The sequence below is a fragment of the Acanthisitta chloris genome, unplaced genomic scaffold (genome assembly GCF_000695815.1).
Source record: "Acanthisitta chloris isolate BGI_N310 unplaced genomic scaffold, ASM69581v1 scaffold27796, whole genome shotgun sequence".
Classification (NCBI taxonomy): Eukaryota; Metazoa; Chordata; class Aves; order Passeriformes; family Acanthisittidae; genus Acanthisitta; species Acanthisitta chloris.
The window spans coordinates 53,317-68,735 of record NW_008679169.1 but is presented as its reverse complement, the minus strand read 5'-3'; the positions used below and the strand labels follow the sequence as shown (position 1 = coordinate 68,735).

Sequence of the window (15,419 nt, the reverse complement as noted above, 5' to 3'; positions counted from 1 at the left end):
GAAAAGACTTATCTAAAAATGCACAATTATTTAACGGAGTCTTCTACATCAGAAACTTACCACAGCTGCTTAACTCTGCCCAAGCCATCTGCTAGGGCTATTGAGAAAGAGAACTCTTAAATTGAGGTCTGTGGTATGAGGCTGGTGGAGGGAGCTGGAAGAGTAAAGCTCCACTGAGTTAATCAATCTTAACAGTTATGAGTTATCTGCAAGATTCACAGTAGATTACGCAGATTGTATTAAGCAGGGTTAATCAGTCCTTTCAGATATTTAAAGGAGCACTGTTAAGAGCTGGCAAGACTGAAGATTCTCCTTGAGAGAGTGTTTGCATGTGAAGTATGCATATGTGTGTGAATGCATAGCTTGGATTACCATTGATAAGTAAATTTTGCCTAGCAGCTACCACCCAGGGATATTGGCTATTTCCTGTTCTGTGTATAGGTGAAAACTGCTATTTGAATTGTGGCTTGGTGGGTTTTCACCATTAATTTTCAATGACTTTCTGTTGCAGGAACGTGAAATGAAATGTGGAAGGTGACTGGTGTTTGTAGGTGTATAGAGGATACACTGGTGCTGCCACAGGTTCTTTCTTGGACCTGGTTTCTTGTGGGTCCTGAGCACTAGGCGTCAGGAAGCACTATCCTGTTTGTCCTGGTATCTCCAGGCTGGCAGTTAACAAAGGGATCAGATGCCAGTGAGAAGTCTTCTTGGGGTGGAGGCTCTTCTATCACCTCCTTGGTGGCAACAAGTTGGGAAAATCTTGGCAGCTTGACCTGGTAATTGCCTGTGGGTTATGCCTGACCTGGCTCTGCTGTGGTGCAAATTATTGGCAGTAAACTCTGTGAATGGCCAAGGGTCGACTTCAAATAACTGTCTCCTCCCTGTAGGTAACTGTTCCCCCCTCCAAGGGGGGCCAGTAACTCTCCAGGTTGAAAGGTGGTTTGCTATTGAAAACAAATGAGCATAGAAAATCCAGAAAGTGAATGATGAGAGGCCCAGAGGCTGTTTCGAGGTCATGGTCCCCATTTCCTGCCCTCTCACATTTTATTCACTATTAGTTCTTAACACTGCTAGATTCCATGATCTTTTTTTTTCCTTCTTTTTTTTTTTTTTTTTCTTTCTAATATAACTGCAGCTCAGTACTGATGGTAAAACTGGTGATTGACACAGTAAATGCTGGGAGTGTTTTCTTTCATGAAGGTGCTTGGGTTGCTTTGGGAAAGTCACATGAAATATACTACACCTTCTACACCTGTACAGAGCAAGAAGTGTTGACAGCCTTCAAAATTCCCTGCACGTTACCTGCCTGGGGCAATCTGCTGGCTATAAAGAGAAACACCAGTGCACATTTGTGTATGTGAGAACCATATGGTCTGACTCGAAGCTTTTCCCTTTACCCACCTTAAGAAAAATCTGCAGACTGTGGCTACAGTGGCAAATCTCCGGGCTAGGGACTGTGTGGGTGTGTGTTGAACTTGTTGATGTTGGGTAAATTAGATGATTGTGATAATGCAGTGATACATTGGAGTAGTGATGTTGGATATAAATTCTGCTTCAGAATAATTGGAAAGCTGATAACATTAAGCTGCTATGATATGCCTTAGAGATTTCTAGGAGTATTTGACAGGGGCATGCCTGAACTGCAGGGATTCTCTCTGCATTACTGATATTGGAAGTTTTAGTGCCCCTGGTAACTGCTTGGTAACAGGAGTTTGCCTACAAAAGAGAGCTCTCAGTGATGAGAAGGTCAGGTTGTTGCAGGAGAAAGCAGCTAACGTAATCAATTGAGTAGCATGTATGAGCTCCTTTGGTTTTGTTTTAATCTACAGACACTATCAGTAAAACTCTTCCCTCCCTGTACTGCCCCAGCTGCTTCATTTGTCCCATAGTATCCTACTGTCCTGTCAGGCTTCCTGGGTGGGATAGCTTGTCCCTGTATGTTCTCTTCTTCTCATCAGACCAGCTGAAAGCTACTCTCTTCTATAAATCCAGCATGGATTTTTTGCATGGTTGTCTGAAATGCCTCAAGGACCTCTCTTGCCCACACTGCTGTCCTCTGTTGCAGTTAGATAATAAGCTGAGGGCATGGTGACTTTGTGCATACTTTCTGAAAAAATTAATTTGCTGTCCAGTAAATACTAGGTTGCCTGTAAGCTGCCCAAGCACAAGAAGTTTTAAGCTTGTTGGAAGCTCGTGGTTAAAAATCTTTAAGCTATTGGAAATTAATCAATTTAAACTTAATTGATTTTTTTTCCTTCCCATTTATAAACATGTTAGGGGGAAGGGAGAAAGTAGGACGAGTGCTAGCAGACCAGTTGCTCAGTTCTCTGTGGTACTCCTCAAGCACTATCACAACCCTTTTCCTCATTAGGAGAAAAAAATGTCTTGGGGTTACTATTTTTGCTGAGTTACAAAGATTTTCATGCATTTCAAAGCAGGCAGTGTTAACCAATAACCTATGTGTTTATCCCATGAAATTCCTGTTGGTTATCACTGCCTGGAAATACTGTCCAATACAGTTCCTCAGTTTCTAGGTGTCATTTTCTGTGTTTCTCCAGTACCATCCATTTCATTTTTTTCACAATGGTTTACCAGTGTGTCATGAATTAAATCTTGTTTATTCAGGGAGTATTATCCTGGAAAGACCAAGCACTTGTGTGCTTGTTTCTAAGCATTTAACTGCTTTATATTTGAGCAACTCTGAGGGTGTTTGGATGCAGTGAAAGCAAAGTATGGCTCCTTCTGCTAACAAGAAATACTCTTCCCTGTGAGCTGGGCCCATGGCAGTCAAGAGGGCTGAGAAAGTAGGATGTTACTCAGCATTAGTAAGAGTGGCAGAGTGAAGCACCTTGTTCCTTAGGGGACTGAGAGGTAGATTGAAAGTTTTTTAGTGAGTTACTGCATCAAACAGGACAGAGGAGTATCAGAGTGGTAAAAGCCAACCTGGATGTTTGTTTTACTTCTATTGCCTTTAGTCACTGGCAAAATTTGACTCATTCGTTCGCATTAAACTTAATCGCATCTGTTAGGCCTTCTGTTTGCTACTATAACATTTTTCATAACAAGGAATACATAAAAGTCTGGAAAGTATCCTATCTTTTTGTTTCCCCTCTGTTCTTTATTGATTTATTCTAGTTTAAGAGATTTGTTTTCTCATTTACACTTTGGCTTTTCAATATTTGTACTAGAGAACCTCATTATTCCTGTCACACATGGCCCTGTGCCCTCCTAGGATTAACAGCTTGTTTTAGAGTTTTCCCCAAAAAAATGCATCATTCTCTTTCAAGCAACATTTATACTAATAAATTATTTGATACTGTCAGAAGTGCAAAATGTTTATACATTTGTACTACCTAGCTTTGCTCATGATTCATGTTTAGGAAAGCAGTATTGCTATGATGTGTAACCATTATTCCTGCATCTTCCTGTCTCTAACTCCTTTGTCCTGTACTTTAGGCTGCTGCTTTTTCAGGCATTGCTGTACTTGTCACTCCAGTGATCAGCTGCTTCTTTGGAGTCTTGGCATTTTTTCAGAGCCTGGAACTCTATTGCAGTGTTGGAGTTGCAGTGCAGATCTTTATTTCTGAACCTCTAAGTAAGCCCCACAGCTCACCAACTCAGGTTAATTAACTTTCTGCTTCTTCATGGCAGCATAGAAATTGTGTTAATGGATTCAGTGTATTTTCTTATCAGGCTTCAGTGTTAAGCTGAAACAGAGTTGCTCAGTTTTAGAGTTCGATGTGAAATTTTTTTACTCTATTAGCAAAATGTGCTCAGCTTATGGGGAAAACTGACTTGCTTTTAAAACAAGTGGGTGTGCTTGGTGCTGAGTTTCAGGTAATTCAGTAGTGCTTCAAGTCTGTTGTGATGGCCTGTGGTGTTTTCTTTAATGTGTGTTAAGGTAAATTATTACAGTCCTTCGAGACCACTGTAGATTAGCTGGAAGCATGTTCAACAGATGGATTGCATTTCAGCTGGTTGTATTTGTAATGTCAAGTGACAGGCCTTTAACACAGCACATTTCATGTTCCCTGCTACTGCATAAACCACCCCAGGACAAATCTGAGGCGAAATAAAATAGAAGTCAAGAGTGATTAGTCTGGATACTATTATAAACATGTGTAGTCACTTGCACGTGATTTGAAGAGAGAAGTTGAGGATAAATCAATAGGCTTTTTATTTCCAGCAAAGTAGGTAAATTACTCAAAGGTGCTGCTGGCAATAAAAGCAGGAGAACACAGTGCTCCACAATTGGATTTTCTCTTCTCTGGGTCAAATCAATATTGCCACTAGGCACCACCATGGAGCTGTATGTGTTATTAACATAAGTGAATCATCCTGGAGTTAGTGAAACTAGGATACAGAATCTGCTGCTATACATCCATTGAACACTTCATATTTTAGAATTTAATGTATGCTTTTGTACTTAGTCTGATTAAAGAATAAAATTCCTCTGCAACTGGTGTGTGTCAGCTTCTCCATTATTTATTGCCCTGGCCTACAAGGAAAATTAATTATGTCCTAAAATGCTTTTTACATATATATAAATACCTTTATTTAAATACACATAGAATTTCTGTTACGTGATACAAACAATGTGCATGATGGACAATTTGATCTTAAAGCAAATGTGTTTATCAGGGCTTGCCTTGCTTGCTGTGCCCTCTGATGTCTGGAGGAGTTAATTTAACCAGTTCGTAAAGCCGGGAGAGGGCACACAATGGATCACATTGTAACCACAGACTCTTATTTTCATTTCCTTCCTCCATTGCCTGTTATTATTTTTTCATCATCCTACTGATGCCTTGCCTGTGTATGACAAGCTCTTTGTTCCAGGGATGTTTCACTATGTGTTTGTACAGTTCCAGCAGATGAGGTTTTGCTCCTGGCTGGGACCTCTGCACTGCTCTAATGCAAATAACAAAACCTGAGCCATAACAATGAATTGGGTGGATGGTTGTGCCTGGGTCCTTCTAGGTTTTTTTTAATATGGTACTCTATTATATACCATGCAAATTGCATATGTGTATTTTTTTCTTCACTAAAACCTGATCTTACATGGTGTACTTCTACAATGAGTGTTTTTCTGTTATTTAGTGCACCCTGCCCAGGCTGAGCATGGTTAAAGACTAGGTATGATTCCTTCACATTCCCTCCCACTGAGATTCCAGTCTACGATTGTCAGAACTGATTATTTTCAGCAGATGAGGCAACAGTTATCTTAGTGGCTTTTGGGTTTCCACTTGAAGGGTCTTTAGGAGTGTGCTTTGTAATTTGCTGGTTTTCACAGGAAAAAAATCCTTTTTAAAGACAGCTAATCCTCTAGTCCCTCACCTAAAGAGTACAATTGTTGTAGAGATGAGCAAAGTTCTTAATCAAATTTTGTCTTGTATATAATGTGTTGGCAGGGAAACTGAGTACTGAGTCACACAGTGTCATCAGGCATGTTTGCATGCTAAGATGCACATGGAAAACATGTCAATAAATGATCTGTTTGTTTCACTTCCTTGTCATTCCCCTGCAACAACTTGTTTGATCTTGTCTAATCTTTTGTGAGACCCTGTCATACAGTTCAGTCTTGCTGTTAATTATTTCCCTGACACCATTAATAACTCCTTAGATACTTATAGCAAAAAACCCTCTAACCTTTACAGAGTGGTTGGAAGACAAATATTATATTTCTTTGAAATCATAACCTCCTTATAGGCTGCAAAATAGTTTGTTTGCATTATTGTATGAATAAAAAACTGGAAACTTTTGGGAAAAACATGTTTTAAAAAAACCCTTGTATTTCAATTTGCTATTTGAAATATGTTTTGATTTTAAAACGAACTTGTTGATTAGCCTGAGTTTTTGCTGTTCCTCAGAGTTCTGGTTTTAGAAGAGCTTGTGTTCATTTGTCTCATGGACTTGGATTGCGCCTTGCCTGGGAAATGCAGCTATCAGCCTGTCTTTGTGGTAGCATCCAAAGGGACCTTAAGGTGTGTAGAGGCAAAACTGCCACACCATCCTTTGCTGGGAGGCTTTGGGCTGGTGCACATGGCCACTGACTCCTGCTGAGACCTTATCTAAACATTGTGTCTCCCCAAATGTTTGCCACTCCAGGGCTGTTTTTGAGACCAGATCCATACTGAGGTTATCAGAGTAAGATGTTGGCTCTTCTGCACAGATAGGACTCTGAGCTTTCCTGCTCTCTTAGCCTGACTTGCAGCTAAAAAGTAATCTGAATTCCCTGGCTAGGTAGTGTTTGCTTTTGCTGGTATAAATAAAGCTGATGATGGTTTTTCCTCTTGGGCGTTTTAAGTAGGAAAGCACCATTTGGCTTCCAGTCAGCTGGGCAATTAGCATTTTATAGCTAAGCAGTGTACTTAAATGGAATTGCTTGGCTTGAGTATTGAATTACAATGGCTGGTAGACTGCCGCTCTTCTTACATAATTTATTTAGTACTCTTCTTGTTTAGGATTCAGGCAGAGGTTAATTTAATTCTGCATGAGAAGCTAGTAGTTACTCTACATTAATGCTGTGCTGTATGGCAGTGCAGGGGAGGGTTTTTGTGTGAAGATTGTATTTGCCTGCTCTCTTAGCCATGGAAAGGACAATTTTACCTACTCCTTTCCTAGCAATGCCTTCTTTGCAAGAGCTGTTGGCATGTGGAAATTGGTAATAAAAAAGTGCATCCAAGAATAACACCTTAAGATAATTTTATTCCATGCTGTTGCACATGTGTTTTTAAGAAGCAAATGTGTGTCGAAGTATAGCACGGACCAAGGAGACTTTGTTCCTAGAAAATGACAAGGGGCCTACTTACCCTGTTACAGGTAAATAAAAGGTTAATATGTGACCATGGTGACTTGAGAGGGAGAGCTTCCACTTCATCTATTCTGATGATTTGAGGCAAAGAGCAAACATCCGGTGTGTGTGATCTTGGAGAGGTAAAAAGAGAAGGTAAAATGTGCCTCAGCACTCCAGAAACAAATTAGAAAGTTTCAGATGAAGGGAATGAATATATTTGTTCATGCCCTTAATAAGCCTAAGTGCTTAACTTGGTGCTGAGAGTTTTATCGTGAATCTTGTATGTGCCTTGATTTTTTTCCTAAAGCCCTTGACTGCTGGAATCAATGTAGGAGAATTTTAGCTTTTTTTTTGTCTTAAGCTTCTTTCTTAAAAAAGTGATTGCAAAGAGCTTGCAAATGTGAAGCAAGGGCTTAGGCACCAGAAGGCTGCTAATGAGAACACAGTGTTTATTTATTTATGTTTAACCTCATGATTTCTAGGTAACTTAATGATGTTTTTGAATCCTTGGTGTATCAGTCCTGGAGTGCCTATCTGGTTGCAGCAAGACTTACCTCTGCCTTAGGCAGTGTCCTGCTTGTTGCTTGGGTCTGCTGGTTGTCCCAGCCTTTTTCAGGCTCTGTGTCTGCAGGCAAGGAGTGATGGAGGTCTGAACACCCAGTGTGACCTTCGCCTGAAAAGCTCTCCCTGTCAATATTGGGTCATGTAACTGCTTGCAGAAACAGTCGTGGGCTTCGTCTAGTGAGTGTAGGGGTTTGGCTCAAGTAGAGTAGGACTTGGTTGTTGATCTCTGTTTTGCCATAGTGGTGTTGACATGCTACCTAAAAGCATCTTTGACAAGTCTCTTCAAGCTTAAAATACACGTGATCATTGGCAGAGGAGCATTTCAGAAACCTACAGACACTGCACTAAGGCCTGGCAGGGATTTGTTTTGATTCCTTAAATAACATTTACAACATCAACATTATTTTTTCATGGAAATCTCATTAGCAACAAAAGATAGGGCAAACCATAGACTGAGGGAGGTCGTGACTAGCAGTAGCTGCTCTCAGAGCTGGTTAGTGCTCTAGCTGTAAAGCTGGCACCTCAGACCCTAATGGTTCTAATAGGGAAATGGTTACCATATGTTGTTGCTGTAACCTGTACTGTTTTAACCAAGCTTTAGTTGTGCTGTAAAAATGGTTAAAAGGTTTCTCACAGGAGGAATTAGATTGTTTTGCTTGTACAGTTGCTCTCCAGAGTAGTCTGGATTGTTGTGGGCTATTTGAAGTGTTTGAAAACCCTGTTTTGCTCTCCAGCAGCTCTTGCCTGGATGTGTTGCCCCTAGCCATGCTGGTTGCCGGAGGCAGAAGGACACATACACCATCTCTGCCTTTGCTGCAGTGTGTCAGAGCTGTGGTTGATTTCAAGCATAACAGCATCCTTTTATGTAATGCAGTAACATAACAGGCTGGCCCTGTGGGGAAATGTTGCATTTTATCTAGTATTTCTTTTGCTGTCTGGGCTTCAGCAGTGTGTCCAGGTTAACCCAATGTCCAGTGTAGCTGTTCTCTGGGAGATGGTCAGGTCCATGGGGCCCTTTGGCTCTCTGTGTCGGTTCACAGGCTGGAACAGTGCAGTTCCTTGCCTGAAGCCTAAATTTGACTTTGTGGGATCTTTGGAGAGGGATGGTAAGATGTGAGGGGAGCTGAGATTTCAGACTGAGGCACAGCATTTTACTTGTCAGCCTGTGTTACTGCTGCTTCAGAGAAGGAAAACAAGAAAATGTTGATAAGTGATAGAAGTTGAAGAATTCCTAACTTTCTCTTAGGGGAGAGGGATGTTGGTTCTATTTCCAGATGTGTGATTTTAAACAATGGACTTGAGACATGGTCACATTATCCTCAGCTTCTGAGTCAGTCACTGGGTGTCAGCTGAGCCTTGAACTTTCTGTGGTTTCAGCTCAGAAAAATCTGAGCTAAATTTATCAGTGTAGGAGCTTTCTGTTATGCACTCTTGCAGCTGTGGGAGTTCTTTGGTACATCTCTGTTCAGAGGGGATAGTTTATTAACCTGAAGTACTTTGTTTCTTTGACTTGCTTCCCTTAGCTTGAAAAGGGAGGGCAATGACACTGACCTTCGTTTATAAAGTGTTGAGATCTGCCAGTGAGCTGCACTGCATAACAGCCAGGTGTTAGCATCACAAACACTAACCTGAAGGTGAAGGCTTTTAGAAGAATATAGACAATTATCAGTTTAAGTATTTTATTTTTGAAATAAACAGGTCAGAGTATCACCTCTTACAACAATCAGAATCTTGCAATCTGAATTAACAAATCACTCTTCCAGGCTTGGGGCTGTTTCAGCTTATATTCAGTGACTGTCAAGTTCTTGCCAGAAAATACTCAGTTCAAACAGTTATGAGGGTGTTCAGTCATGGTTATGTTGGATGGAATACTCAAATAATTTTGCAGAAGGAGCTCATGGGAATGTTAACAGCATAAAGGTTAGCTGTCTTTTGTGTCTGCCAGCTAAATAGCTAGAGATCTGATGATTACACAAAGACAACGCAAATTCCTTATGCGTTCCTGCCTCAGTGCTGCTCCACATGCTGGGTGACTGGAAGCACAATTCTTTCTCTTTTTTGCCATGGAAATTGCTGGTTAAAGCTCAATACTTCAGTATATGCAAATGATGATTTTTTTTTTCTTTGTTCAAAGCCCAGTGCTGTGCTGTATTGCTCTAGCACATACTGCAGTCTAGCCATGTGCTGTTACATCCAATAGGTTTTGCACCTGTTTTGGTAACAGATGAAAACAAACGTTATTTAATGTGTCTCAAGTGGCCAAAGTATGAAATGCACTTGGGTAGTGAGTCAGTGAATGTTTGGCCTGCATTAGCCAAATTTCAATTTGCATGAAGGTCTGTAGAGCCTTTTTTTTTTTTTTTTTTTTTTATAGCACCAAAAAAAAGCCATCAGCTGTGACACTGAGATATTTCCACTGTATCCAAAATAGGAACTGTTGAGAAGTATGTTTTGGTGTGGATCAGAGGGGAAAAAAGCGAAATATATTATGTCTAAAACATCTTTTTAGAATATTCACTCTGCTTATCAGATGCTGCAGGCTTTCTGAATTATTTCCTCTTTCAATCAGGCTGGATTTTCCTCCTGAATTTCCCCCTGCTTTGAAAGCAGAGGAATAACAATGGATAGCTTGGAGGGGAAGTGCTTGGGTTGAATGGGTGATTGTTTCAGGAAATGTGTTTCTGTGCTAGCCTGTGGTACTTTTTTCCCTGGCTCTGAATGCTCTGCAAGTATCAATGTGTGTGCCCTTCCAGTGGCCTAGGGGTAGGCTGGGAAGTGGAGACAATCAGGGAAAAGGCACCTGCCAAACATTTGGCAGAGTTTTATCTGTGGACCTTTGTTTCCTGAATCCCAGCACAGAGTTTCAATAGCACAACCATTTTCCTCACAGGCTTTTTATGTGAAATAAATACTTCCCTGCAAAATATTTAATTCAAATCCTCACAAGTGAGTGCTGGTCACATGAAAACTAACAACTGTATTTCTTGCCTGGCATGTTTCTTGGGTGCATGGCTGATGGTATTACTGTGCAGATTCCCTTTTGCAATGTATTTGTCCAACTTTAAGCATTTTACCTGCCCCAGGGCTTGAAGCCTTTCTTCTCCCTTAAGCCCATTCTGTCACTTCAGAGCAGCTTCAGACAGCTGGCATTTAAATGCTGAACCTGATGCACCACCCTTCTGTCATCTCCCCCAAAATAAAATTGCCTTTAAATGAGGTTCATGACATACTTAAATCTGTTTTACTCCCCATTAAAAATGCAAACAAATCTAGAACTGTATATCCAGTTTCATAGAGCAGTGCCAGATACCTGGTCAAGAGCTTTCCCCCACACCTACTTCCTCAGCCCATCATTAAATTCTCAGACCCATGAAATAATTTGACCAATTATTTGAGTTACTCAAACTTCAGACAATGGCTTAAGTACATTTGATGAACCAGCTGCATTTATATGCCCTGAAACATGACAGCAGCTGGATGTTAAGCATCAAATGACTACAGGTCATGCCTGGGGTAAAGTTGTGAATGATTGGTGTGCCTGGCATGGTCATGCATTTATCCTGATTAGTGCCATGGGACCCTTTAAGTTCTATATTAGCCACTGTTAAAGGAGGTGATTAGTGTATGCTAGCTGTGCAACTTGATGCTCTCTTCAAACAGCAATTTCTCTCTCAAGTGAGGCTTCCTCTTGTGACCTCTGACCTGCTGGTAAGTTAAAAGCTTTGTAATTGATGGAGCTCTGTATTCTTTGTGGTGTGATTGATTTGGATTCCTTCACACTGAACTTTGCTTGTTCTCTTTTGTTTAGGAGGTCCTCCAGCAGTTGATTGTAATGAATTTACCAAATGTTTTAATGATTGGCAAAGATCCTCTTTCTGGTGAGTAGTTTATTGGGTTCTTCATCTCTCTCCTCTGTAATACTAAATAAAATCTGTGTTTGTTTTGTTTTCTTACACAATTCTGATTCTATTTTAGTTTAGATTGGAAAACACCTTTAATAGTCCAACTCTTAACCTAGCACTGCCAAGTCTGCCAGTAAAAACCATGTCCCTGTACCAATGGTTGACCATCCTTTCAGTGAAGAAATTTTTCCTAATAGCCATAAAAATATTCCTAAACCTCCCCTGGTACAGCTCGAGGTAATTTCCTCTTGATCTATTGCTTGGTATTTGAGAGAAGAGACCAACCCACCTCACTGCAACCTCCTTCCAGGTAGTTGTAGAGTGTGGTAAGGTCCCCCAGAGCCTCCTTTTGTCCAGGCTAAACACCTCCAACTCCCTCAGCTGCTCCTCATATGACTTACTCTCTAGACCCTTCATCAGCTTTGTTGTTCTTTGAACACACTCCAGCACCTTGACATTATTCTTGTAGTGAGGAACCCAAAACTGAGCACAGGATTCGAGGTGTGGTGTCACCAGTGGTGAGTACTGGGGGATGATCACTGCCCTGGTCCTGCTGGGCACCTGGGCATGCTGTTAGTTCTTGTTCAACCACTGTCAACCAGCACCCCCAGGTCCTTATCCACTGGACACCTATCAAGCCACTCTTCCCCAGACCTGTAGTGCTGCATGAGGTTGTTGTGACCCAAGGGCAGGACCTGGCACTTGGCCTTGTTGAACATCATACAATTGGCCTCAGCCTATCGATCCAGTCAGTCCAGATCCCTCTGCAGAGCCCTCCTACCCTCCAGCAGATCAACACTCCTGCCCAACTTGATGTCATCTTCAAACTTACTGAGAGTGCACTTGATCCTCTTGTCCACATTACGGATAAAGAATTTGAAGAGGATAAAGAATTTGAAGAGGCTCAATACTGAGCCCTGGGGAACAGCACTTGTGACTGGCCATCAGCACCACACCCAGAGTCTTGCAGAGTTGCCATAAGATGTGGAGAAGCTGTTGTGAATAAAATGTAGGAAGAAAATTAAGTGAGGTGGAGAGAAAAATAGATGAAAAATAGGAAAAAAAGTGAGGAAGAGAATGAGCAAAGAGAAAATACTTGTTTGGTCATGTTGTCTAGCCAATGTTGTTATCCGTCACATAAGGTATCACATCAAAAGTGTCATGGAAGCCAATGAGCTTGTGTCCAGAGTCCAGTGTTTTTGGTGAGACAAAATTAAAGATGTTTAGCCTGAAAATGAAGTTGACTTCTTTTGAGCCACGGTTCTGAAATGAAAAGTTTTGTTATTGTGTTTCTTTTTAAATTTTTTGCATGCCAATTCTATCTCTGCCTTAGCCCTGTGCTGATGCCAAGGACAATGTATTTATTTTCACCAAAGAAGGTAAACTGGATGAGTCCTGTCAGCAGTGATGGGGAGTGACATGGTAATCAGCATCTCTAGAAAAAAGAAATGGCAGAAACCTTGGCAGAAGATTTTATTTTGCTACTCTTAGCAGCAATAGTGTGACTATGTACAAAAAAGGATTTATGTCAGAAAATAATATTAACAGATGCTGGATCAGTGAAACTCATAGTCTTGGCACTTCTGCATTAAAATCAAGCTGAGAGTTAACAGACTTCTTCAGCAAACAGACTGAAGTCTGCAGTGTGAGTCTTAATTCTCCTGTGCAGGCTACTGTTATGGGCAAAAAAGAAAACCAAAATGCTAGAGCTGTTGCTTTTCTCAGTCATATGGGCAATGGGCTAGCAACAAGAATGCTACTGAATAGAAATGTCTGGGCCACCAAGGCAGTATCTCTTCTGGCTAAGTCTCAATGGAAAAGACTGGCTGGTTTCTTGTCACTGCCGTTCCTGAGCAACAGCTGGCAGGAGACTCATAACGTGATAACCACAGTTTTGGTTCCTGGGAAAGCTGCACACTTGAAAGCTGTCCTGTATTTAGCTATAATTTCCCACCATTGCCCTGTTGTTCTTTCTCAGATCTCTCTCTTGTTGAAGAAAGTACCTGTGTCTGTTGTAGGAAAGGTACTGGTCATCCATGTGTTCCTGTCTTCTGACTCCTTTAATTACAACCAGAAAATTTGCTTCACTTCCTGACATCTTTGAAAATGTAGTGGTGTTTTTTTGTTTGGTTGGTTTTTGAATGTAGTCATAAAAAATTGTTTTCTCCGTGGCTGATTTATTGCCTTACTCAGAACATAGGAAGAAAGGATAAAGAATGCAAAAATTTAACTTCTTGATATCTTCAATTTGGCACTCACCAGTTGGGATTATAGAGGGCTTCTGCAGCTCTGCTTTGAACATGAGATTATTGGAAAAACAGAGATGTCACCATTAAAAATGCAGTTGGGCTTTTTGCATAGGGGAAGGCATGTCTGCTGGGTTTAGGAGCTTTGCTTGCTTTCATGTCCTCTAAATAGGTTTTTTCCCAGGTAATGGCAATTTTGCCTACTATAGTTCATTTGGCCACAGGCATAAAAATTGCAAAAATATTTGTAAGAAGATAAAGGCTTTGACTGTTTTCTAGAATATAGGAAGCTGAAAATAGACTTGAAGGTTTAATTAAAGGTTTTAGAAAATTTTCCCAGGAGTTTGACTTGCAGAACAATGCAGCTGATGTTAGAGGATTTATTCTCTTCACTGCACTATATGGTAGACAGCTACTACCATTAAATTTCCTCTTTGTTTTTGTCTTCCTCCATTTTTTTTCTTGCTGAACAGCTTTTCTAATTCATTACTGCACCACAAATCCCCCTGTGCTCAATAAGAGAATCATCAGTGTTTTTATCATCTGTGACATTGCTGTAATCAATCACCTTTTCATATTACCTCTGGTTTTAGCATTCATTATAAATGGCCACTCATGTGCCCACACAGGGAATATCAGTATACAGTACTGGTCCTGAACCTCTATTTAGAGGCATTATTTAATTTCTGAGTTTCTAGACATTCTTAGTTTAACACAGCTAGTGAGTGTACTTGGCAACTGATGGCAATGAATCTTTTGAAACAGTCAGAATTATTGTGGAGGTATTTTAAGTTTTTTCAGACCAAGAATGGAGACGAGGTTTTACTTCCTCGAAACAGGCACATTTTTGTCTCTTCAAAAAATTTTGCTATTTAGATCTGCTTTTCAAATTACATATGAAGTTTGTGAATAAGAGAACCTCAAAGCCCCAGCTAACAAGTGTCTGTAGAAACTGTTTTTCATTAAAATTGTAAAAGATGTCTATGCTCACTGGGATATTTTTCATGTCTGGTTTCCTTCCTCATTTTGTTTCATAATCCTCCAGAGGCACAAAGGTTCATAAAATATAAAGTTAATAACAAAACATGGCCTCAATAGTGTAAATTTAGCTTTCAAGTTTTTCTAGCTCAGGATGTTGCCACAGTTGGAAAAAATGTCACTGGTGTATTTCAGCCCTCCCCACCTTCTCCACACTTCTGCCAGTTGCTGTGTGTAGCAGTACTTGTGCTGGCACTGCCTCTCCTGCACTGGAGTAACATCAGAGTAGAAATATGGAGAAAGAGCTCAAGATTGCAAATGCTTGGACCTTCTTATTCCCATTTTCTCTGACATCTTTCTGTCCTCCTCATTTTTTCATTGTCTGTGTTCTCTCTCTACCTTGATCCTCTTTTTTGTGTCTCCTAATCCCTCTTCCCGCCTTCTCCCTGAGTCCTGCCATCTGTTTCCCACCCTCCACCCCCTGTGAGAGCAGAGAGGTCTCCTGGCTCTGACACAGGGAGACTCCCAGGATGCACAGGTGGTGCTTGGGCTTTCTCTCTTTATTTTCCAGAAAACCTGCTGGTGCTCTCTCACGGTTGGGAGCACATGGGTTTTCTGCAAATCGCCTGGGTGTCTGGCTCCCTTGCAGGCACAAACACACTGCATGAGAGCAGCTGCCCTGGAATTTTTTAAAAAAAAAGGTGTAAAAGAAAATAGTTTATTTTTTAATTAACACCTTTCTGTTTTAAGTGCTGGTTTGAATCCTATTCATTCATCTCATGGGTACCTCTGTGCCAGAAGCTGCCCCAGATGGAAATGTTTGCATCCTAGGTCTTAGGAGGATACTGTCTTGGTATGGGCAGCTAATAAGCCTGAGAAGACCCAGCAGATTTTCTTCTCAGCTGTCTGGGAAGGAATTGTGCCATCCCAATTAGC

At 40.9% G+C, this 15,419-nt stretch overlaps 1 protein-coding gene across 1 annotated transcript in view; it reads left to right on the top strand.

Annotated features, from left to right (window-relative positions):
- Positions 1 to 15,419, top strand: part of CCDC88C (coiled-coil domain containing 88C) — a gene marked incomplete at its 5' end in the record, with an annotated part of 87,166 nt that overhangs the window by 19,048 nt on the left and 52,699 nt on the right. The window contains one exon of the mRNA XM_009077195.1: positions 11,166 to 11,235. Coding sequence (XP_009075443.1) covers positions 11,166 to 11,235 — 70 coding nt within the window. The remainder of the gene's footprint in view (positions 1 to 11,165; positions 11,236 to 15,419) is intronic.